Source organism: Drosophila grimshawi, unplaced genomic scaffold (genome assembly GCF_018153295.1).
Source record: "Drosophila grimshawi isolate 15287-2541.00 unplaced genomic scaffold, ASM1815329v1 contig_848, whole genome shotgun sequence".
NCBI lineage: Eukaryota > Metazoa > Arthropoda > Insecta > Diptera > Drosophilidae > Drosophila > Drosophila grimshawi.
This window is the reverse complement of record NW_025063692.1, coordinates 17,643,038-17,669,341: the sequence shown is the minus strand read 5'-3', so window position 1 is coordinate 17,669,341 and position 26,304 is coordinate 17,643,038. Positions and strand designations below refer to the sequence as shown.

The window sequence follows — 26,304 nt, the reverse complement described above, 5'->3', positions numbered from 1 at the left end:
CCCAACCCCCCACCAGTGCACTGCTTTTGCTTGTACTTGAACCGCTGCGCAACTAAACCCCGCAAACCTCTCCGCACCGCACTGTTTACCTGCTCTCCGTCCGTTGTAATGTAATTAAATCGCATTGCTAAAAGGGGTTAGGTATTTTTTTTTTTTTTTATACTTTTCGGACAATAAAATTTATGCACTCGACTGTGCATACTATAGGATGGGGAGGGGGTAGTTGTTGGGGGTGTGCAGCTAAATGACATGCCCAGCTGGCAATCTGTGGCCTAATCGCCAGCCGAGCGGACAAAAAAAAGTGGGGGCTACAGCAGCTAGCTATTGTCACTGCCCACCTTTGTATGTGTGTTGTGTGTGTGTGTGTGTGTGTGTGTGTGTGCATAAAGGATAATTGCAAGGCACGCGCTTAGGGGGCGAGACAGAATGAGATGGCAACAACGGCAAGCGTACGCTAATGTCATTAAATCCAGCTTTTGTCTGTGCGTCTGTGTCTGTGTGTGTGTGTGTGTGTGTGTGTGTGTGTTTATTATGAGTGTGTGGCAAGCACGAAACAAAAGGCAAACGACGACAAGATGGAAAATGCAAAACCACAGAAAATAATGACACAAAATGGCTTCAACAGGCAGCACAAGCAACAGCAAGTGTTGTGTGCCCGAAGGGGGAGGAAGGAGGGATGGCTAAGGGCACTAGCAAGCGGAGGGGCCGTGAGGCAGTGGGTGAGGCAGGCAGATCCTGGACAGCAGCAGCAGCAGCAGCGGCAGCGGCAGCAGCGGCCAAGCGGAAATGAAAGTTTTTGCACGGCCATAACGTGTGTGCTTACAGTGTGTGTGTGTGCGTGAGTGTATGTGTGTGTGTGTGTGTGCTGTATTTAGTTAATGGACTAGTTTTCTCATGTGTCTCTAGACGAGAGGCTGCAGCCACAGAACCACTTACGCGCTGCTCACACAAAACCAAAATACGAATTCCAAAAAGAAATTAAAACGAGAACCAAACGCAAAACCAAATCCATATCAATCAACCAATCCCACATTCCACTTAAGGTGCAGGGCGGAGAAGGCGTTGCAGGAGCAGGAGCACTCCTCTGCCAGTTGACCAAAGACAGAGAGAGAGAGAGAGAGATAGAGAGCCCGCACTTGGGGCAGCTCATCAATCATCAGTAGCGGCAGCAGCCGGCGACATTTCAACTGAGCTATCACATTGTGGAGCCCCTCCCCCCCCCCCCCCCCCGCTTCTCACCCGTGGCGCATCCAGCAGTTTCATCTCTTTAATTAATGATGAATTTATTGTAATTAAAATGGTTGCGGTATATTTTATTATTGTTGTTTGTTTTCGGTTTTTTGTTTTCTTTTGTTTTTTTTTTTTTGGCGGATTACTTCAAATCAAATTCGCATTAATTACACTGACTGTTGACTGGCCTTTGACTTGGGCTTTACTCGTGACATTTGAACAACATTCAACATTCATGTTCATGTTTATACTCGTGTCGTGTCGTGTCATGCGAAATACAGCTAACACACACATCAAGTTTCTTTTGTTTGTTTGCCGAGCTTAAGAAGCGACATGCCACAGCTAACTCTGGCTAACTCTGATGATAGCTACATCCACATAAATATTCTACACAGTACTGAAACTATGGAGTTTAAAAAAAAATAGTCTAAAGCACAAGATTATTGATATTAAAGTTCAACTAGTTCTCAAATTCCCAACAAAACCAGGAAACCACATTTCACAGTATAACTATTCTTATTACTAAAATTAGGAAAGCTTATGCACTGCGCCCTATATTTAGCTACTTCCACATAAATATTCTACAATATCAAACTGCACTTAAACTATGCAGTCACAAAAAAAATACTAGCCTTATCAAAAATCTTCGTAGAGCGCTTTCAGCCACATTAATATTTGTGAGAACACATACGAAGTTTGTTAGCTGCTGTGCATTCAGGTGGAGAGTGCTAAAAGAGAACTCTTTCTATTGTAGACTATACATTAAAGTCTCTATCCTGGTCATCTCTGCATGTATGTGGCCCATGTACAGTTCATTTGGCAGCAACTCCACCTGGATCAATGTGGTGCCACCTGCCGCCTCATTGGGTCTTTAAAAGAAATCGGTTCTGTCAAATGACCCAAAACAAATTGCAAAACTCGGCCAGCCATCAGCCATTGAATGGCATTAGCTGTAGTGTACTATAGTATACAGAATATATATAGTATAATGTAGTCTCGTGTGTAGTTTTATGGTGCAGCCACGCCCCAATATGTCCGCCCACAAAAAGCAGTCCACTTTGCACTTGTCCACTCTACGAGTGGCAGTTGATACAGTAAAGCGTAGTGACGTTGACATAATGGCAAAAGCAAACACTCACAAATACTGTCTGCTAGGCGAGAGGAGGTCGATACGCCTTCAGGTTTATGTGGGTGACTGAGCGCCCCCATAAAAATAAACATGCTCGAATGCAAAGCTTTACGGCTAGAGATGAGCTCGTTGTCAGCAGTATTCAGCACGCCCTCGATTCGTGACACGAATTCGAGAACTCAAGGATCAAATTTTGAAAACAACTACGATTAAGCCTTGTAAAAATAAATTGAATAAATTTGTTCACCGGTGAGTTTCTAAATATTTATTTGGATTTGCATATTATACAGATTTTAGATATATCTTATCAGTATTTGTGTTCTAGGCCTTAACCATTTCGTTAACATTTCATTTGTAATCTTTAGTGTAAATAGAAAAATGCGTTTGTCTCTTTGTTGTGATATATTTCATTATTTCTTTATTTCTTAAATTAACTTATCTTTTTTGCATAACTCTCAGCTAGCTTCACGCGGCTGAGTGCCTCTTTAAGCTTAATAGTTTTATGGAGTGGCGGTTTAAGTTAAGGCTTTATAAGTTAGGCGAGTATACCGAGCCAGGCCAATATGCTGCTAACCTGAAAATTATATAAAAGTCAAGTCACAAATCGATGCATTCAGAAAAAAATCGCACTGAAATTTAGCAAGTCGCATTAAAACGAAAATCGAAGGTTTTTCTTATTTTCGAAAATAATTTCTAAATATTTGAAAAGAAATCGAATTTCTTAAAATTAAAAATGCTTTATTTCATTCATTTCTCAAAAATATATATGCTAAAATTATAGAAAATATTTCGAAAAACTAAAATTGCAAATTCTTATTTTTAGAAAAACTACTTTTTGAAATGTTAAAACACAACACAATCGGGGGCGTGGAAAGCAGGGCGGCAACTGTTGACACTATAAAGTAGCAGCTGCTGTTGTTGTTGTTGTTATTGTTGTAGTTGTACTTGTTGTCCTTACAGCCGTTGTAAAAATGCAAGCGTGAATTCAGCCAAATCAAAGTTTGAGTGCAGGTCTGTTGGTTTTTGTGTCAGTGTATGTCTGTGTGTGTGTGTGTGTGTGCATCATATAAATATGCATTTGCCCATTTGCTGACTACGAGCGATTGCATGTGCAGAACATATATTTTTATACTCACACTCACAGACTCGTATCCATTGGTTGTAAGCGTGAATTGTGAATGTGGAAATTCAAATCTGTTTGTATGTGGGTTAGTGTGTTGCCTGTTGTGTCCGCTTGGCATGCAAGTCACCATGCTCACGGCATAAAGTACACTTTAACCCCATATCCACATCCATATCCATATCCATTCCCATACCTCTGGCCAGTGCCAAGCATAAAATGTATTTAAATATAAAGTTGATATCCAACGTCAACTTATTTTCAACTGTCGCATGTCGAAATATTGCAATTTACTGCTGTCGCAACCGTTCCCAGTGATTCATTTCACGAACTACACTATTTTCAATTCATTTATTGAGTTGAGTCTGCAATCGATCTTTACTGATTTCTTGTTCCTCCTCCAATGATAGGCTATACTTTTTACCTGTAGTTTGTCAGTTTAAGATCGAGAAATATATAGAAAATAAAATCCCAAGTTTTTATTATTTTATTTATCTACTTACAAACTTATTCCCACTCAACTTAGTCAAAAATATTTGTTCAAGTGTTATTTTTATGACACATCAAAGACTGTAACTGAACGCTTGTCGAACCGTTTGCAATGTGATGTGATATTTTTGGAACTACCGACGAGTATTTGCACTCAAAATTAGCTCGCATGTATTTGCAACAGAGTGCGTGTGAGTGCCACTGCAATTACTTGCAATAGCAACAACAACCAAAAAGTCACTTTTTGCCAAAGGCAAACAAAAAGTCAGGCAATGCCATTTTGGATGCCATGCGATGCCAGCGCGTGGTTTACTTACTCGTACATATGTTCCATGTGTAGCAAGTACCATGTGCCATGTTACCTGACTCCCTCCGCCCCTCCCCCTCAATCGCCTAGCCACCAACAACAACAATCACATGACTGGGCCAATAGCAACCGCCATTAGTCTGACTGACTGAGCCAAACCAAATAGGGCTTCAAAGGGAGCTGCGCCATCAAATGGCATTTTATTATGAATGACAACATTTGAAATGTAGCAATTACGCGCAAATATTTTGATAGATGCGCCGTCTTGCTTTACTAAATAACTGACTGACTGACTAACTGACAAACTGACAAGTTGACACACTGATCGGCTCAGCCGTCAACAAAAGCATAGCGCAACGTTGCCCTTAACAGATATCGGCCAATTTAGATAATTATCGAAAGTGACACTTGCGCCCAGTAATAGGCAATTCCAGCATGGATAATGTGATAAGCGATTTGTGTGAATCAACATCCAGCATCTGCTGTCATAGCTGTTGTTGTTGTTGTTGTTGTTGTTGTTGTTGTTGTTGTTGCCTATAGAATGGATGACGAGGAGCAATTGGCCGCCTTTTGTGACTGTTTTTCACATTTTGCACAATCTGATTATCATATATTTCGAAGATAGCAACACACTTAGACTTAATAACAATTTGTCCTAAGCTAGAGTTGTGGAACAAGAATTTTTCGCCCATTTTCTTATGCAAAACAATTTTCAGCACGGCTAAAGTTAACGAAACATCTTCAGGAAAGACGCTAGATATTGATCTGTGTCAAAGGCCTATAAACAAAATTATAAACAATTACTCGTAATTTGTATACGCCTCTTTCTTGTGGCAAATGTAGAAAATACTTTAATCTAAGCTAACCACAAATTTGTTTCAGTTATGGATAAAAAGTTCGTGATACTAACTCTAACTCATGCTCTTTCTCTCTCTCTCTCTCTCTCTCTCTCTCTGTCTCTTGCAGCGGATAGCTCGTTTTTATTGGCCAACGCACAAATCGTCGATTTCCCGATCGTCTACTGCAATGAGTCCTTCTGCAAGATTAGCGGCTACAACCGTGCCGAGGTCATGCAGAAGTCGTGCAGGTATGTGTACGTATTGCCCGATTTATACTCACTCGCTCTGTTGCGCTCTCTTACTCAATATACTTTTTTATTCTTTTATTATATATATATATATATATATATATATATATATATATATATATATATGCTATACGTGCTTTTTATATTTACATATATTTATGCATATATGTATCGACATAGCCTAAGTATTGTACTACATGCAGTTCCCGCGCTCCACAGCCGCCAGCGCTCTCTCTCTCTCTCTCTCTCACTATCTCTCTCTCTCTATCTCTCTCTGTATCTTCTTACTCACACAGCAAAAGCAGAGAGTCGTTCTTATAACCATTCCCTCATTCTTACATCAAATGTAGCTTTTCTTCATGTTGCATATTTCGTAGTACTCGTTTTGCATGTCTTTTATTTTTCTTACAGCTTGCCATAAATATATGATACAATTATAGATCAAACATTATTAAGATTTGAATAGAATGGGACTGCTTCGGTTTTTATGCAGTCGGCTAATAAGTCCTAAGCAAATATTGATTTCATCCCTATAAAAACAACCAGAATTATAAGCGAATTGCCATTAGCCAAATCAGTTAAGTAATAAGGATGCTTAAGAGAAATGAACAACTGCACTTTTAATCACACTTTTAATGTTGTTTACATCAGTTTAGGCTGTTTATTTACACACAACTGCTGCCAAAGTTACCCAAATGTCAGTGAAGCTGAAACTGTGAGCTGGACTTATGCGCATTGTCTGACTGAAACCATAGTCGATTGTCAGAGCACTATGAACACTCAAAAGTCAAAAGACAGCTTTAGTCTTTGCACGACCGGACTCCATTTATCCATTTATCAAAGCATTAAGCACGCATTAAAAGCAAAAGCAAGCCGCCAGAGTTCCGGTTAACTATGCCCTTCCGCTGGGCAAAATTCACTGCCAGCTGCATGCAAGAATGGAATACCATTAAAAAAATAATAATAATAAAAAAAAACATGTGGCCACTGTTAATGCGCTTCTCAGACTTTTAGCAACTTATTGTATAATGGAATGAATGTTTGTCTCCGGCGCCACAAAGTATGCTACAGGAAAGCAGCTGCGAGGCTAAAAGCATAATGGCGAAATCGATGCGATGCGATGGACGTTTTGTGTTGTTTTTGGCTTATGTACATATGGATATTAAAAGTATATGTAAGCTGGCAAGCGGGTCCTAAATGGGAGACAAATTGTTATGACAGTAGTCGCAGCAGGGCAGCAACAGTCGCGCTGCCAGCTCAAGTGGCCGTCAAACTGTAACAGAGGCCAACATTGAAATTCTCCAGCGAATTGTTTATAATTTGCGAACAAAACTAGCCACAGCGGTTGGCCAAACAAAAAAGCGTATGCATAACATGCACGAACCTCTCCCTCTCCCCCGCCCTCTGCCTCACCCTTTCATTCAGAAGCACACCCTTCCCTAGCGACGTCCTGTTCGCTGTTCTTATTTCTATGCTTCTTTTGGGCCAGGCTAAACTTTTATAATGCCAATCTACCGTTTAGTTGCGCGCTCTTCCCTCTCCCTCCCTTTCCCTCTCTCTCTCTCTCACTCTCTCTCCCTGTCTTTCTTTCTTTCCTTCATTCTGTCTCTGTCGGTGTCTCTTTTGCTCTTGTGAGTATTATTTATTGTTGCGCTTTGACCTACTTTGTGACTGTGTGTGTGTGCCTGTTTGTGTGTATCTATGTATGTGTGTATGTGTGTCTGTGGCCGCATGCAAAAAGAAAAGCCAAGCAAAAGGTTGACCAAAAAAAGAAAATCTCTACTTTTCCCATTTTCTCTCTGTTTGTTTGTTTATTGCTGTTGCTGTTGCTGTTGCTGTTGGCGTCGTTGTTGCTGTTTGCTTAACTGCGCGCACTTTCTTTCAATTTGCCATTATAGCAGTTTGTGGCGCCCTTTAGCTGCACCCCCCCGCCCAGTTACTCGACCACACTGCTGTTAGTTTAGACTCTATTGAGTGGAGCCTAAATCAGCGCCTTCTTGGCTAAGCCCCCTCCTCCTCTCGTCGAAACCTATTCTGGCTTTTGTGTTGCCTGCCTTGTAACCCAAATTGTATGCTTGTCGATGCCTAGACACAAATCCAAGTGCACACACACACACCTAAACGTACAGTGAATGCTCGAAAACTGAAAACTATAACTTGCTGAAGTTCGATTAATTTTGTTGTACGATTCTTAAATTAGAATACTTTAAAAATCAGAATCATTCATTCCTAATCATAATCAATTATTAATGCAGCTTTACGAATATCATATAGGATACTATATCGTTGTCGCTTGCGAGCCACCACTGTATATATATAGATTTATATAGGCAAATATGTGTATGTATACTCATATGAATATTCAACTGTATAGAGATACTCTTGTGCATCAAAACTATTCAATGCACAAAATGGCCGGCGGAGCGGAAATGAGTCGCTTTGCGTTTTTACTTGTGACGTTGTTGGCCGCTTTAACAGCGTCGCCGTCGCCGTTGCCGTTGATGTTGTCGTCACAGTTTGTTGAACCTTTGTCATGGCATAAATAAATACAAACAAGCACAAACACACGCACACACACACACACGCACACACACACAAACACCGAAAAATAAAAAAAAATAAACTATTCGTCGAACTGCAACAGGAACGAGCGAACAACAACAACAACAACAACTACTACAACAGCAACAGCAACAATGGCGGTCGCCAAACACAAATTAACAGTTTTTATTGTGTCTTCTCTTGCATTCACATTCACATTCGCATTCACATTCGCATTCACATTCGCATTCACATTCACATTCGCATTCACCTCCATCCATTTGCCGACTGCTGACGTCATTGCAATTGATGCGCTCTTGCACTCTCTTCCACATCTCTTGTTACATTCGCTCTCATTTACATTTTGAGCGCTTGGCCACTTTTGCATATTTTCGCGCGCGCCCTAAAAGCATGCAACACATTTTTTTATTTCTCTTCGCACGTGCGCTGCCTTGACAACGCTTCTATTTTTTATTTCACTTTATATTTCTCCTTGGTCTCGCTCCAGCTCTGGCTGGCTGTCAACTTATTTTTGCTTGTGCATTTGTGCCTGTGCCTGTGCCTGTGACAGAAGCCAGTAGGCAGTAGGCAGTAGCCAGTAGCCCATAGCCCATAGCTTAAAGATGTGCCATACGATATGGTAATTTCCATCATCACTCGTGCTTGCCAGCACTGCCATGGTCGGTGTCAACGTGGCCAAAATTAATGGCAAGCTGGCAGGCAGGTAGGCAACTTTGGCATATTACCTGACATTGCAAAGGAGTGGCCACTTTGAGTACTTTGATCTGTTATCTGTCATACACATACATACATACACGGGCTGGGCCCTATGCAAAACTCAATTATTATATTAAAGAAAATGATTTCGAGGAATTCATTAGATTTTTTAATTTATGTGATGCATTCTATTCTATGGATTCACTGCCTTTAAATTATTTTGCTTATTCGATTTTCTACATTAACTTCCCAAATTCAACTGATTAATGGAGAACATCCAAGAATTTATTGCATTTAAATTCACTTTGCTTTTATAATTCCTGAAAATCATAAATAATTTGGTTTTATTTTAAGTTTAATCTATTAGAGAACGGTTTCTATGGCATCCAATTAAAGCCAGATATAAATCAGAAATCAGTCCATTTACAAACTTAACTCAGCATAAATGCATTTCTAGGAGCATGTTTGTAAAAGCTCAACTAATTGCATTCGAAGAATTGACTTCAGCTTGCAGTGAAATGAAACAACTGCTAGAGGACATGACTAGAATATAATCTCTCTTCTCTAACAAGGGCCATTCAGAAATTATTTTCTCGGAAGGCAAATGTCAATACATAAGCAGCTTGAGTTTTTATAGCTAAGAATAGTTTTTTATAAATAGCTTTGTTCAAGGTTTCCAGTATATCCGGGTTAAACATTACCATTATAGTTTCCACCACTCTGGGGCGGGCATCGCGAAATTCCTAGAAATCTATTTGGAATAGAAAGTTAATTTGAGGGCTCTTCAAATTTTGCGTTAATTTCCGAGAAATCACTTGGCTTGCATTGCTTATTATAATATGACATAATCATTAGCAAAAGCAGCCAATATCTGGTATCCAAAGAGAAGCTTCTGGGAATTTGCATCATTAGCTTTCGACATGCTCGTTTAACTAAGTATGCAGCACCAAATGGATGCTTATTTTAATTTCTGAGAATGTTTGGCTAGCTCACCCTTGCAGCTATGCAAAATGCAAATCAGGTAAGAGAAGCGAGACACTAGATATACTTATCGCAATAGAATTACAAAATTACACTTTGAATTAGCAAAGCTATGAAATGACTTCTTATTTAACAATCTGAAATATTTCGTTGAAAATTGCATGACATGAATGGATGACAAATAAAAACTATCATTTTATAAACGTTGACAAGATTTCCTCGGTATTTAATTTTTATTCAAATCGAATATATATTTTTATTTTATGAATGTGCAGTAAAAAAAGTGAAAACCTTAAGCAAAAATAGTAGTTACGCGATTTCTGAGTATGCCAGTGAAATATATAAACACAAACACTCATTATTCAAACTGGATCGAGAACAATTTTTGGAATAATGTCACTCGCCTTCTTCACACTTTGATTAGATTATATAGTTATTTGGCAAGTCTTAGATCTTTAGTTAATGTTCTTAGCTGACTTTAAGAAACGTAAACCGATAGAGATTTAAAAAGCATCGCCAAAAAGAGAAGTCATGCTCTTACAGCTTAGGCCTAATTCTCATCCCCATTCAGGTAAGAAGGCGTCTGCAACTTGCTCCCCAAACCATTTAATTGTGTTTTTTGGTCTCCTTTGCATGCTCTAATTATATTATTTATAATCATTATGTATATATGTAATATAATATGTATTTATGTGTGAGTTGTTGTGCGTGTCTGTGTGTGTATTTAATATGCCTCTGTCTACAGATTGAAACTAATCAAGAATAATACCTCGTATATGTGCGATATTCTGCTCTTATGTCATCCACACCTTCCCCCACCCATCCAAAAAAAAAACAACAAAAAAATATATAAATAAAATACAGATGCGGCTTCATGTACGGCGAGCTGACAGACAAGGAGACGGTGGGACGACTGGAATACACACTGGAAAATCAGCAGCAGGATCAATTCGAAATATTGCTCTACAAAAAGAACAGTGAGTATATATTTTGGAGAAGGCACAAATATGTTTATATATGTGTATTTATCTCTTACGCTACCTATAGCTGCCTGTATATTATTAAAGTGTACTACATATATTAGCACAATCAGTTAGCATAGCTTGACTATGTTTAATCGTTGGAGTGTCATGGAGCGGACAGTTACCCAACTCAAAGTAGCCGTCAGTTCTCGGTTTCGGTTGGGGTTGATTAGGATTTATGCAAAGTCCCTTACCCCATAATAAATTGTTGCACTTTGCGTGTGGCCAGCCAACATACCTATCCCAACTGCAAGCCATATAATTCATGCCATGCTTATCCCACTCCGCTAGTCGTTACTCGCCACTCGCTACTATATATTCGCTACCTGCTTTTAATTTGTTGCCAGCGTCAGCCGTTGCCATTGTATAATGCAAACAAATTGAGGTAGCGCAACAATTTTGAGTGGCGCCCATCAATCAAGCAGACCCTCAACTCACTCTCACTCTTACTCTCACCCTCATCATCAGCCCCAATCCACAGCTCAGCAACCCTATGTGCCAGGTGATGTAATTGAAACTGTTGCTAGTTGAAATTGGCTCGAAACTCAATTCGCTGCTGAATCGTGCAATTATAATGGATTAACGCCTTCGGGTATCAATTTACAGATGTACAATGTGGCTGCGCCCTATCGCAGTTTGGCAAGGCACAAACCCAAGGTACTAACTTTAATGGTTATAGCAAATCTGCATATATATATATACTCGTATATATATATATATATAACTGAAGCATCTCGTCTGTGTATTTGTTGTGGCCAGCTTTAACCACTGGATGGCATCATCATCTAATATGCATAAATCAATTTCAATATGTTTATGTGTGCTTATGAGCGAGTGCGTGTTTGTATGTGTGTGTGTGTGTGTGTGTGTGTATATGTATGTGTATGTGTGCGAAACAATTTCACTAAAGTTGTAGGCGTGTAACAATCAATGTTCTTGCATTATGCATGGACCGAATCAAAAGACTCCCAAGTTTCAATTATCTAATCAGCTTCAACTAATCAATTTGAATTTTACATCGCATAAATTATCCAGTCGCCAAAAATGACTAATTAGAGTAGAGTAGGTTTCTCGAATTACTATCGACATTAAAAAGAACCCAAAAGTATGCAATAAGCAAATGCTTCTACAACAAAATGCTGTTGACAAACCCAAAGGCATTCAATGAAGTGATGCCAGATAAGCACAAAAGGCTAAGAAGATTTAATTTGTAGCATTGGATGAGATTAAAGCCATGATTTATTGTGCTTAGTAGAGTAGGACGAGGTTGATCTTAGAATTAACTAAACTCGATAAAAGTTATAGCCGTGATAATTATATTATTTGAAATGATAAGCAAGAAGCGTGAATCGATGAATCTCCGTCCAACTAAGGTTTTCACTATAGCTGACTCATATTTTTTTGCTACTTACTTTCCTTTTTTTCTGAGAGGGTGGGGGAAGGGGGGGGGTTGTAGGGTAGTTGGCTGCTGCTGCTTGTCATTTTTCATTTCTATTAGCTGCTTTTCCGTTTTCTTTTGCTATTCTGACCTAGTGCCGGGATAAGCGAGGAAACTGTGCGGCCACGTTGCGCAAAGAAGATTGCCACAAAAGGTGGCTAGGTGGCAAGGCGGCAGGTTGTTAGGGAGGCTGGAAGGCGCCATGTGGCGGCAATTCGATATTGGGGCAAATTGAATTGGCTGACAGGTGTCTCTGGGGCGCCCTGGATAAGTTTACTATTGCTGTTTATGCCAACAGCTGCCAAAAATAACATATTTTCAAGCATACATATGTATGGCATAATATGGATAATAGTCTGTTTTTTTAGCATGGTTAGACTAAAGAGAGAGCGGAAACGGAAGCGGAATTACCAGCGGAAATGCTAACAAACTGCGCATAAAATTAGTCAATAATTATGCTTTCAAAATGGCAGCCATGCGCGAACAATCCGCTGGCTGGCAGAACAACAATTGCGCATACGCCACGTGGGTCAGCGGTGTTGCAAATGCAAATTGAATTGCAATTATTGTTAATTGAACAGACAGGCAGACAGAAAGGGGATGACTATGGTATATGTGTGTGTGTGTGTGTGTGTGTGTGTGTGTGTGTGTGTGTGTGTGCTGTGTATCTGCGAGTGATTATGTGTGTGTGTGTGTGTGCGTTTAATTTGCCATAGCACATTTTGCAGCTGGGAGGGGGCGAAGCAACACTGTAACGGCTCGCGTAATTTCCGTAATTGCAATGCGCCAAACTGTACTCATGCGTGTTTTGCCTCTGTCTCTGTCTCTATCTCTGTCTGTCAGTCTGCCTGTCTGCCTGTCTGTCTGCCTATCCGACTGTGTACGCTGACCTCAATACATTGCAATTGCAACTACAATTCGATTATCGTTGCGTGAATTGCAGCGCTGAACCAGCACTTGGGTCACATAGAGGCACATAAATTGCATAGTGATGCAGAGTTTTCAGATAAGGTCTTTTGACATGTTGCATTATCATTATCATTAATTATGAACAAAGCTCTACAGCTGTATAATCAATTCGATTCGAATATTATTTCGCATTGAATGCCTTTAAATGCATTAAAAAGCCTTTCAAACTTATTTATACAACTGATACAACTGATTCGTAAGGGGATTTAGATTAAGATCCATGTAAGATCATGTGAATTAGTTGACTCACTCTATGGCAGAAAGAGACTCTTAAGTTAGGAAATCCCAGTCAGAAAAAGCAATTAACGAAGCAATTCAATTCAACAATTTAAATGATTGCAAGAAGTTTTGCAAAATTGCATTTATATAAGGATAAGGAGAGACAAACTAATAACAAGGAAACAAAATGCTTTTAAATCACTTTTAAATACTATGAGTCAAATGAATATATTGCTTTAAGTATTGATTATCAGCGACGAGTAGTTTTATCAACAAGAGGAGAAAAAGTAATTGAAAAACGAAACTTAAGTAAAAGTTAGATACATTCATAAACTTCCTTCTCATTCTGTGCCGTTCTCTGGCGCACATCCACTCTGTATCTCTCTCTCTCTCTCTCTCTCTATCGGTCTCTTTCTCGCTAGCGATAAGAATGCAATAAAAAAGCCACTTTGCTGTCAGAATAACATTTTTATTCACCACAATCTGTTTTTATGATTATGCGGTCTTATTGCATGTACTCTTCGAAGTTATAAAACACTTCTGGAGCCATTTTATATATGTTTAGCTTCTAACCAAGGAAACAACTTTCTAGAACTTTTAGGTACATTTGAATTATTGAGCGGTACAAGGTATAACTAAGTGTTTTATGATCTTGTGTACTCTCACTAATGATTATCTTTCTACATTTCTTCCACTCTCTCTCTCTCTCTCTCTCTCTCTCTATCTCTCTCTATCTATCTATTTCTCTGTTACACTTTCTCTTTCTATAATTATCTCGTCCAAATTTTTAACGCTCAGAAACGCCGCTATGGCTGCTGCTTCAGGTGGCGCCCATTCGCAACGAAAGGGATTTGGTTGTGTTATTTTTGTTGACGTTTCGGGATATAACGGCCCTAAAGCAGCCCATCGACAGCGAGGATACCAAAGGTGGTAAGTAGCGCCAGTCCTGTGCTCCACACACACAGCCCCACACTGTCCCTGTACCCTATCACTATTTCTCTATATGTACATATATGTCTTTATATATATAGCAATGATCATATCGCTAACCCAGCAAAACTGCCAACTCCAATTCTCCAAATTGATTGAAATCATCAAATCAACGAATTGGCTACACCCGACCACACACACACACACACACATATGCACAACACTCCCTACCCCTTTACGCCCTCTTTCTGTCTCTCTCTCTCTCTCTCTCTGTCTCGTTAAATTTGCCTATCTCTTTCTCTCTGTCTCGTTTGTGTTAATATTTTACCAAACTGTACATCACTCTACTGTTTTACTCTCTCTCTCTCTCTCTCTCTCTCTCTTTCTCTTTTGTCTCTGTTTCTCCCCACATACTCCCGTTATCCAACAAAATGCACACACGCACACACGCTTACGCATTGTATAATTCTCGTATATATATCCCATATATGTACTTGAACTGATCGCACAAATACTCCTTATATATATGTATGTGTCTCATTCAATAATTTATGGCTTGCCTCTTTGTATCTTTTGCCGTTTACTTGTGGATATTGTTAATTGTCTCTCTATTCTATTTCTATTTCTATTTTTTCTTGTTTTTTTTTTTTTTTGTTTTCTTTGTCTCTTGTCTTTCGTCTTTCGTTCCTTACTGTGCGTGTCCATTCATATCGTAGCAGTTAATCTATTCCTTCCAGTTTTAGGTCTCTCCAAATTCGCCAAACTGGCCCGATCCGTAACACGCAGCCGCCAGTTCAGCGCCCATTTGCCCACGCTCAAGGATCCAACGAAGCAGTCGAATCTGGCGCATGTAAGATTTCTAATAGACCCGAACTACTCTGCCCTAACTACTAAAAACCCACTTAACATTCATCTATCTGAATCCATTTGTTTAGATGATGTCACTGAGTGCGGATATTATGCCACAGTATAGACAGGAAGCGCCAAAGACGCCGCCACACATACTCTTGCATTATTGTGCATTTAAAGCAATTTGGGACTGGGTTATATTGTGTTTAACATTTTATACCGCCATCATGGTAAGTTGAGCTTTACCTTCAAATAATCAAATCCAAGATGTGTTCAAAGGATATAATAGTTTTGTGCAAAAGTGCGTAATAGACAAAAAGAAGCATTAGATATTTACATATATATATATATATATATATATATATTCTTAATCAGCCGAGTCGATATATCGATATAATGTACGTTGCACCAAGATCGTATTCTCATCTGGATTTCATTACTATCAACAGGCGGAAACCTTTCCTGTGTGCGTACATAAATAGTTAGTATAGCAGAGGCAACGGAGGTTCTGTTATTGATTAGTAAAGGCATTCAAAACCATGTATAAAGATCAACTTTATTTGCACACATTTTACATTTTGTCACAAGAAGTGGATGAGGAGAGGGACATTTATCAACTCAGTCACCGGCAGACAGAGTCTGTTGCTTCCTTTCTTGGGGCCTGAGCATAATCCCGTTGCCAGCTCGTTTGTTTTTCTGGAACGACGATATGGGTCTGCTCTGGCTACTTTGCCGTAACCACACACATGCCACATACTACATGCTACATGCCACATGCTACATGCCGCACACCGCAAAGCAGGGCAGCTGTTGTCTCGTCGGTTGTCTACTCGAATTGTGCCTATTTCCGTCAACAAGATGTTAACATTTCGCTTAAATTGCGCTCAGCACAGCTTACCTCACACACAAACATCCATCAGAAAACACACACACACACACACACACACATACACACTGTGTGTGTATGTGTGTATGTGCTGCATCCTCCAGAGAGTTTGGACCGAAAGTTGTTCTTTTGCTGTGTTAGTTTGCTCATTGTTGCTGTTGTTACGCAATCGGTTTTCATTGCTTTTGTTATTCTTTAATGCAATTCGGCCTCATCGCATTTTGTTGCCGTTTACCAACTTTGGCGCCAACTGCGCCCAACTTTGCCACCGCACAGCGCCGACCACTTTTATGCCATCAAACTGATACAAACTGTTTGGCAGGCAGACGAGTTCAATTTCACTTACATTTAATCGCCAATTCAGTCAGTTGCAGCCAGTTTGTGAGACCAGATACTCTACTTTCAACGACTCGTATTCTGACGTATACAACTCCTACGTATTTTCGGCTGTGTAAAAAAATAATTGCCTTTGAAGTTGTTTTAATATATTTCAAAAAGATATATGCCAAGTGTCAACAAGACAGCACAAACACTTATCAAAAACATGGGTGCAAAAAAATGAGAGCTGCTACACAGTCGGACATGGCTATATTGACTCGGCTAGTGGCTGCTCACGAATATATAAACGGGATGACAAATTTCTCCTTTAATCAGTTACAAACTTCACCACAAATTGTAATACCCTTTGCAGGCTTATTAGTAGTTCCACCAGGAGCAGGAAGCAAAGGCGTCTTTTCACTCCATCGTTAGCCGTCTGCTTTATGGCAACTAATTGCTTTAACTTATGTTTGCCAGCCAACTTACACATTTAAACATTTGCTTATAAGTCGATTGATAGAACACATGAAAGGTGAAAGATGCCAGCAAAGATGTTTCCATATTGAACTCCCAGTGGGAGTCACTTATTCCCACTTCAATGAGCAACATTAACAACGACAATAAAATAAATGGAAAAAAATAATTTCTGCAGAAATTTAAATGTTTGCCACATCCGTGTGGCAATCATGTGAATTGGCCTCGTTAGGCCACTTTCGTTGATACTTGTTGCTGTTGCACGCCCGACCATAACAAGCCCCAACAAGCCGACGTTTTGTTGAAGGTGGGGATTGCATTAAGTGCTCTTCACCCATTCGCCAGATAAAAGCAAGTACAAGTCAAGAAATCAGATAATAGTCTCGTCTCACTGACACTTACATGGCCTGCCACAAGTGCTCACATTTACATGGCAAAGTGCCTAGATGGGTGGGATTGGGGGCGTCTTTGGAGGGAGGGATGTAGGTCTGCTGGCAGGTCTCAGAGGTCTGGGGTCCTAGGGTTTCCATCTACACGTCTATGTTTGCGTCTATGTCTGCTTCTATGTCTGCCAGACGGTGGTTATATGTTTTATGTGCTTAAATTAATATTCGCCAAGAGGTGGAGATGGAAATGAGCATGAAGATGGAAGGTAGAAGGCGGAAGATGGAAGATGGAAGGTGGCAGGAAGGAAGAAAGAGTCTGGTCTGGGGCAGAACGCTTGCAGCGTGCCACTTGAGAGGGAAGCAACGTTAAGGATTAAAGGCAACACAATAATAGCAGCAAAACGTTGGCTGGCCAAACTGTTGCACAGACAACAATAACTAAGCCGCTTACTTTTGGCCACTGACTGACAAAGGACCTGAAGGTCTTACGTAGCTGGAACTGGAACTGAATCTGCAATTGCTTATCAGTTGGTAGTTGATGTGACTAATGCTGATTGCTTGTGTCGCTTTACAGGTGCCATACAATGTAGCGTTTAAAAATAAAACTTCAGAGGATGTTTCCCTGCTCGTTGTGGACTCAATTGTGGATGTTATCTTCTTTATAGATATTGGTAAGAGTCAAACTAAGCTAACACACATGCATATATTCTTAGGTCTGCCTATTATTTTCAAGTGTTGAACTTTCACACCACTTTTGTGGGCCCCGGCGGTGAGGTGGTCAGTGATCCGAAGGTTATACGCATGAACTATCTGAAATCGTGGTTCATCATCGATCTGCTCAGCTGCCTGCCCTACGATGTCTTCAATGCATTCGATCGCGACGAGGATGGCATCGGTTCGCTGTTCAGCGCCCTGAAAGTAGTGCGTCTGCTGCGCCTGGGCCGAGTGGTGCGCAAACTGGATCGCTATCTGGAGTATGGTGCGGCCATGTTGATACTCCTGCTCTGTTTCTATATGCTGGTTGCACACTGGCTCGCCTGCATCTGGTATTCGATTGGGCGCAGCGATGCGGATAATGGGGTAAGCTCGGAAACTTCTACAGTTTCCAAAATTCTGGCCGCTTAACGTTGCCTGATTCCCTTTAGATCCAATATAGCTGGCTGTGGAAGCTGGCAAATGTGACACAGTCACCATATTCATACATATGGAGTAATGATACGGGCCCCGAGCTCGTCAACGGTCCCTCCAGGAAGAGCATGTATGTGACGGCCCTCTACTTTACAATGACTTGCATGACTTCGGTAAGTTGGGGCCAGCGAAGGGCCGCAGAAAGTTGATAAAAAAAAAAAATAAAAAAACATTGATAGTTCAATTCAAGCAATTCATGTGCAAATTTTACTCTTGTTTTTCACAGGTGGGCTTCGGCAATGTCGCAGCGGAGACAGACAACGAGAAGGTGTTCACCATCTGCATGATGATCATTGCAGGTGCTGTGTCCAAACACGTTCCGTTGCCGCGTCCAAAGTTTCTCAAAACTCACGCCCCCGCAACGCTTTTGAATACTCTGTCATTGAAAAGCTAGACACAAATTGAGTGCCGCTAGAACTAATAACTGCTGGAATTGGTTTAGCCAACAGACAAAGACATAAGACAATCACAATTAGCCGCAATCGAATTGACCCACTCATCTACATATATATATGATAGCGCCATTATACAGATTCCCCACTACACCCACAGCAGCCTCCCCGAGCAAAAAGCAAAACGATTTATGATAGTTAACACTTATTATTCTTTATATATATTTTTTTATTCGTATACCCCGAATACTTGAAAACGCTCCTAGTTGCACAGTTCGTCGCCATGTGTGAGTTCTAATTGATGTTATGTTAATTTTTGTTGTTCTCTTTTTTTGTTATCGGTGTTTAAGTGTTCAATAATTGTAACAACTGCAAACAATAAACACAAAATACAACACACACACATACACACAAAATTCCCATACTCCTCATCCATTTCGCCCCACTATAAACTCATGAGACAAATTTCAAAGGTATATTGCGCATACGCACCATCAACACTACAAAGACCAGTGCTTGAGCCTCACAGCCCAAAATTACTGCGTGCGTTTGCATAATGTACAAAAGCCATTTGTCTCTCTCTCTCTCTCTCTCCCTCTCGCTCTCTTGCTCTCACTCCCTCCCTCTCTGTCACTCTCGCTTTCGCTGTGTCTCTTCACTCGCTCGCGCTCTCTTTGTATGTCGCTCGTCCAATTCGTCGCATTTATTACCGTTCTAGCTGCGCACTTGCGCGTTTCATCTGCAGCGATTATAAATTTCTGACACGCTCTCTTAAAAACCAACAACATCATAGCCATTGTCTGAACTAGTTGGCATATTGTAAGCGTTACTCTCAGACCCATACACAGACACACACACACACTTACAGCTACAGCCACAGCTACAGCTGCGACACAACGACACAAAACATAACGAGTACACTTGTCTCGCTACTTCTGCGTGTCCAAATGTGTAACGAATCTTTTGCCACAACTCGTTCGCTTATTTTCAATGCCAAACTCTCTCTCCCTACATATATAGCTCTGCTGTACGGGACGATCCTTCGGTCATGTGACGACCATCATACAACAAATGACATCGGCCACCGCCAAGTACCACGACATGCTCAACAATGTGCGAGAGTTCATGAAGCTGCACGAGGTGCCCAAGGCGCTAAGTGAGCGCGTTATGGACTATGTCGTCTCCACATGGGCCATGACCAAGGGTCTCGATACCGAGAAGGTAAGTGCGGCCAGTAATTGGTCCTCGTACGTAAGTGTATATGGATTAACTGTAAGCTGGGACTTGGGTACTTGAAATCGTCCATCAAAGAAATGAATATATATCCAAAAACCAACGAGTACCTCGCAACTAGTTAGTTCTTGTAGTGAATTTACCTAATGGTTGTGAATTTCTCAAACGAATTCACTTACATGTAAGAGTACAAATACATCTGTATTACTCTTTGGCACTTAACAATATTAAAACCACAATTACAATCGATCCATCTAATCGTTCATACTCTCATTGTTCGCGAGGTGAGAATATTAAATAATTATTGATTTGCATTACCAAATCAGCTGGTTAAGTCAAAAGGGTAACAAACATTTACAAATCCTTAAGCTATATTTTTGTAGCAACGAGAGCGGACTACTCATTAGCAGCCACTCGCTAGTCAATCATTAATTTTTTAACACAAACGATGTTGGGTCACACACAGAGCAAGTCTGTGGATCTTTACTCGTTACTCGCTGTATACACCATCTAGCAATCACTTGAAATCATCATCAGTCATTAGCCTTAGTTTAATATTAACGAGAGTTGCTTACCACTCGGACTGCTTCGCTATTCGCACTTAACTAACAAAACATTATCTGCCATCATGCTCAGGTTTATATCTAAATGCTAACCAAATTATTGACTATTCTCTCGCTACTCTAACATTATCCATCACTCGCCATTCCCGCCACTAACAAGCGCAAAATGATGCCCGGCTCTGGCTCACAGTTGTTGTACTTCAAGACCAAGGCTTTCATTCGCACACAAATAAACACAGCCAAACAGACACACACATACACATATACACACACAAGCACACACACACATACATATACACCCGAACGTACAGCAAAGTTCGTCACATTTCTCAAGTACGTTTCAAAATGAAAATGGCAAAATAGCTTTTGCCAATTTCCCATTTGCCACTGCTCGCTGCTGTTTGCTTTGTTTTTCCTGTTATGTTCAAATCGCTTCTCGCATCTACAGCAAACGCTCAACTTAAATCAAACGCTTTCACAAATAAAATAACAAAAACAAAATCAACCTAAAAATAAACAAAGTCCAAAATAATAAGCAACGACAACATTTTGTTGCCAACTTAGAAGTAGTTAAGAATACCACGCAACCAAATACCAGAAATATCAAAATTTCAAGCTAATGTGAGAACCGAGAGCTATGTGAACATGAAGATGAAATGCAATGCTCCGGGTTCAACCGAAAAGTACAGGAACAGGTCCAGCTCAAGGTCCAACGACAGCAAGTGGCCCAAGTCCAAGTTGAGCTCCAAGTCGAGGTCAAGGTCGAGGTAAGCTCTCTCTCTCTCTCTCTGTGTGTAAATATCTGTGGCAGTTCTGCCGGGACGCATCTCTTATATAAGCAAAAAAAAAAAAAAAAAATACGAAACTAACAAAAAAAAAAACATCTTATTTAAAACAACAACTATTCTGTGTTTCTCAACTATGTGTTTTCCATTTGTTTTTTCAAATTTGTACCGTTCTTCTCTCCATGTCGATGCGTCATGCGCGTGAGCTAAATCCGTGCCAAAACGAAAAGCGTCCGTCAAATTCATGCCTTTAGATGAACCTAAACCAAACACCAAACACCGAACGCCAAACACCGTTCACCGTTTGAAATGTTTGAAATATCAAAATGTTTGGTTTACAATAGATAATGTAAAACTATCATATTTTACATAAACAATTCATGAATTGCCCGCGCTCAAGCCGATGCAATAATACCTGACCTTTATACCTATTTCGTTGACTGTAGTTTGTGCCGCAATTCGAGAAAAATCTAAAAACAGAGAACAAGAAACAAGAAAGAACAGCCAACTTCGGCACGTCGAAGTTTAATACCCTTGCAGACGTACTATTATTTTTTAATCAAATTGCTTTCAACTTGTCAGTTGGATTGGCTCAACATTTAAATCAAACCAAAAGTCAAAATTAAAGTTGCTTATTTTTTCAGTCATTCGTTCTTCTGACAAATTATATATGAAATATTAAGATATATTAAAAGGATTCTATATAAAACTCAGGCATAATAATAAAATTATCAGGTATTTCTTATATTTTAATATGATTTTGTTCACGTATAAGAAATTTGTTAGCAATAAAGTTGTTCCACAATAAAGTCGCTTATTGTTATCGGTAATTTAAGACTTATATACCAAATTATACTAAATGAACTAAAAATGAACTGAGAATCTAACTCAGATATGCCGTTTATTTGACTTAATATCCTTATGTAAGAGTCCTTTCACATTTGGGAATCAGAAAAGCAAGTTCTCTTTAACAATCTAATTTCGGTTTCCAAGGCACTAGTACTTGATGCTAGGATTGGGCCGTGTACTTATGCGTCTGTAACGGTTTGAGCTATTTGGTGCCTTAACCACACCACACACACAGACACACACACACAGACACACACAGACGTACAAAGAGCCAATTTGCACACTTAGACACCCACACACATAGAATATAGTCGCCAAAATACACACACCCAGACAGAAACCAGACACACCCAGGTCTTTTTTACACTGTTCAATGTTGTATATGTGTTTTAGTGTATGTGTGCGTGTGTGTGTCTCTCTCTCTCTCTCTCTCTCTCACTCTCTTTCTCTCTATATATATTGTTTGTTACTCAACTATTTATCATCCAGAGCCCACAGGCAATGTCCGTACTTGTCCATTAGCTAGCACTCACGTTGCATTCAAAGAAATCCCGAAATCCAATCCCCGATACCCAAAGAACCCCAAAATCCTAGATCCTAAAAAAAAGGGGTTTTGGGAGCTAAGAAGGGTTGCAATTCCGATGTGATTGCGGGTTACTGGTGACGATACAACAACAACAACAACAACAAAAAAGAGTATAGCAGAGCACACAACGCAACTCGCAACTCATTCACAATTCGCAGGTACTAAACTATTGTCCGAAAGATATGAAGGCTGACATATGTGTTCATCTAAATCGCAAAGTATTTAACGAGCATCCAGCATTTCGTCTGGCCTCGGATGGTTGTCTGCGCGCCTTAGCGATGCACTTCATGATGTCCCACTCGGCGCCGGGGGACCTGCTCTATCATACTGGCGAGAGTATCGATAGTTTGTGCTTCATTGTGACAGGTAGTCTGGAGGTCATACAGGATGACGAGGTTGTGGCAATATTGGGTAAGTTGAATATCAAGTATTAAATGTGTCATATTGAAATTCATATTTTTGATTTATTAATTATATGTATGCTAAGGCAAAGGCGACGTCTTCGGCGATCAATTCTGGAAGGACTCGGCCGTTGGCCAGAGTGCCGCCAATGTGCGTGCGCTGACCTATTGTGATTTGCATGCCATCAAACGTGATAAATTGCTCGAAGTCCTCGATTTCTATTCGGCATTTGCGAATAGCTTTGCACGCAATCTGGTGCTCACCTACAATCTCAGACATCGACTGATTTTTCGCAAGGTGGCCGATGTGAAGCGCGAAAAAGAATTGGCCGAACGGCGTAAGAACGAGCCACAATTGCCCCAGAATCAGGATCATCTCGTTCGCAAGATCTTCTCCAAATTCAGGCGGACGCCCCAAGTGCAGGCCGGCAGCAAGGAGCTGGTCGGCTCCGGTCAAAGTGATGTCGAGAAAGGGGATGGCGAGGTCGAGCGCACCAAGGTTAGTTCAGCTGAGTCATTCCGCTTGTTCCAGTTCCATGCGTTATGTGTTTTCGTGTTCCGATTCCGTTTGTTTGATGTGCAATGCATTTGTGTGTGTTTCAATGCCATTTTATATGTTTTTATCATGCTCAACTCTTGATTCATTTTCGTTTTCATTTTCCGTTTTTGTTTTTACCGATGACCGATGACAGCGCACACAAAACGGCAGCTCTTCAAGAGTGAGTCTATTGAATCTGTCCCAAGATCTTTTATTTACTACCCTTGTGACTCAGACACAATTAGTATCGTCGTTTTGTGTGACGCCTTCGACGATTGAGCTTCAATTCGAATTTGTATTGAATTCGATTTCGAATACGATCGCTTTTTAGTTTTAACTATGATTTTATTTAACATTCCATTTTTTATTATTTATTTCCATGTGTATTAGTGTGTAATTGCGTAAGAGTTAGTGTGTGTGTGTATATCTGCCGCATTTAATGTAAACAATGTATTTGAACTAACCTTATATTTTTTTGAAGCATTATCGTTACTTATCCACTCACTGCCACAGCTCAGCCACAGCCACAGCTCAGGTTTGTTGGGCCGTGTGGCCAAAGCTGGCACCCTTAAGCGTTTACCGTTACCGTTATCGTTACCGTTAACTGTTCAACATTTGAATATATAGTGTATATTATTGTTATATCAAATGCATACAAATGACTTATGCTCGTTGTATATCTTTCTTTGTCTTCCATTAACATGCTTACGCTCTAAACGACCAAATACAAATACTGCATATAAAACTCTCTCTCTCTCTCTCTATATATATATATATATATATAAATATATATATATGTATATCTCTTTCTCTTCCACGCTTCCATTCACACATACTTATGCTCGTCTCACTCAATCACGCTCGTTATCGTTATCGTTATTGTTATCGATATCAATGGTTCATATTTTCTTTTCTGCTCAACTCCCATTATCACCAAAACACATTTCACAAATAAAACCATTTCACTCCATCTCTATATCTCTCTCTCTCTCTCTCTCTCTCTCTCTCTCTCTCTCTATCTATCTGTCTCTGTCTTTCTTTCTTGCTCTGTTATTCACATACGTTTTTTTTTTTGCTATTGCTGTACATAAAATTGTTGTAAATTTGGCCATATTGACAATCTAAATTTAAACAAAATTACTAACGAAAAATTTGTAAATTATTTTCCCCCCAACCATAAATCACTTACAAAATATACAACACTGAAACCTTATTGAAAAAATCTACAACCTTCCACAATTGCCTCCCACACGAATTCTTACTCAAATGCTCCCAATTTACCAATTCCGGCTCCGTGTCTTAATATCTAACTGTCCGTACCCGCTCTCCTTACCACACCACCCGACACACTCTCTTTTCTTTCTTTCCATTTTTGTCTCTCTCTCTCCCTCTCTCTCTTTCTCTCTATCTATTTTTCTCTCTCCCGAAAACCTGCTGTCTTGTGCCCACCAAACTTAATTAAAAAACCTCCAATTGCTCGCTAATAATAAACCAAAAAAAAAAAAAACAAACAAACAAAACCTATCCAAGAAGCTACCCGCTAAACTAACATTAACCGAGGACTCACGCATTTTAACAACCGCCGCCGTACCTTCACCATCGCCATCACCCTCGCCCTCATCGGGTCCACCATCTGCACGTAGTACCCGTGCTAGCAAATGGGGACGCCTTCTGGGCAGTTCAAGTGTCGATTCAGCTAGCGATACTAGCGCCAAGGTAGCCGTCTCGAGAAGTTTGAGCGCCCGCGAAAGTCTGCGTGAGAGCACTGCCCAAGCGAGGCAGAGTAGTACTTCGAGTAGCAATGGTGGACAAGGCAATAAAGTAATTACCGTTAACCAATTAAAAACAAAACAAACAAAAAAACGCAATACAATACAAACAATAATCATAATCAAATTAATAAATACAAATAGTCAAAAGCAAGCTAGCAAAAATTAGTACAAGAAACTGAAAACAAACAAAGAAAAGACGAAAAAAAGGAGAAAAAAATGAAAAATTTAAATGCAACTGATTTCTTGTATAGATTTTTGTCTCACATTTTTTTACAACATACTTTAGCAGAGAGTTTTAATGCTCACCTGTTTATCGTTTTTGTTCTTTCTTCTCGATGCCAACTCTTCGTCATTTTGCTTTCATTTCGTTCTTTCGATTTGTTATCGACTTTTACGTTCGAAAGCATTTACAATTAAGCAAAGTAAGTTTTGATCGATCATTTTGCTGTTTAACTGCTATTAGAACACGCAAACATATATATTTACATATATGTATGTATGTATGTATGTATATTTAGTTGCTCACCCTCCCACGAATCACACTACGTTTATCGCTATCGGTAGCCACATATCGATATGTGTATAGCCACAAACACACACACATACACACACACACACACACATACACACACATATAAATACTTACACATGCATACACATAAACATATACTCACAGATACATATGGACACCGGCCAGAACAGCGATGCATTTGACTAGTGTGTTGTTGTGTGTCAATCGCATTTTGCATAATCAGAGCATTCCCTTGGTATGCCTATCGATGTTTTTGGTCGTGTCATCGATACATCGCCGTTCTGTGCCCGTGTTTAGTCGAAGATATACTTTAGCGCGCTGCTCAATCCGCATACACACACGCACACACACAACAGCTCACGCGCGCGCGCTC

General features: G+C 40.1%; 1 protein-coding gene across 1 annotated transcript in view; it reads left to right on the top strand.

Moving 5' to 3' along the window:
* Positions 1 to 26,304, top strand: part of LOC6565246 (potassium voltage-gated channel protein eag) — a 43,212-nt gene that overhangs the window by 13,083 nt on the left and 3,825 nt on the right. The window contains 15 exon segments of the mRNA XM_032738300.1: positions 5,242 to 5,362; positions 10,466 to 10,578; positions 11,230 to 11,280; positions 14,048 to 14,179; positions 14,917 to 15,029; positions 15,115 to 15,258; positions 17,667 to 17,763; positions 17,826 to 18,172; positions 18,238 to 18,393; positions 18,507 to 18,579; positions 19,693 to 19,712; positions 19,714 to 19,893; positions 22,847 to 23,099; positions 23,176 to 23,588; positions 25,161 to 25,448. Of these exon segments, the coding sequence (XP_032594191.1) occupies positions 5,242 to 5,362; positions 10,466 to 10,578; positions 11,230 to 11,280; positions 14,048 to 14,179; positions 14,917 to 15,029; positions 15,115 to 15,258; positions 17,667 to 17,763; positions 17,826 to 18,172; positions 18,238 to 18,393; positions 18,507 to 18,579; positions 19,693 to 19,712; positions 19,714 to 19,893; positions 22,847 to 23,099; positions 23,176 to 23,588; positions 25,161 to 25,448 (2,501 nt within the window).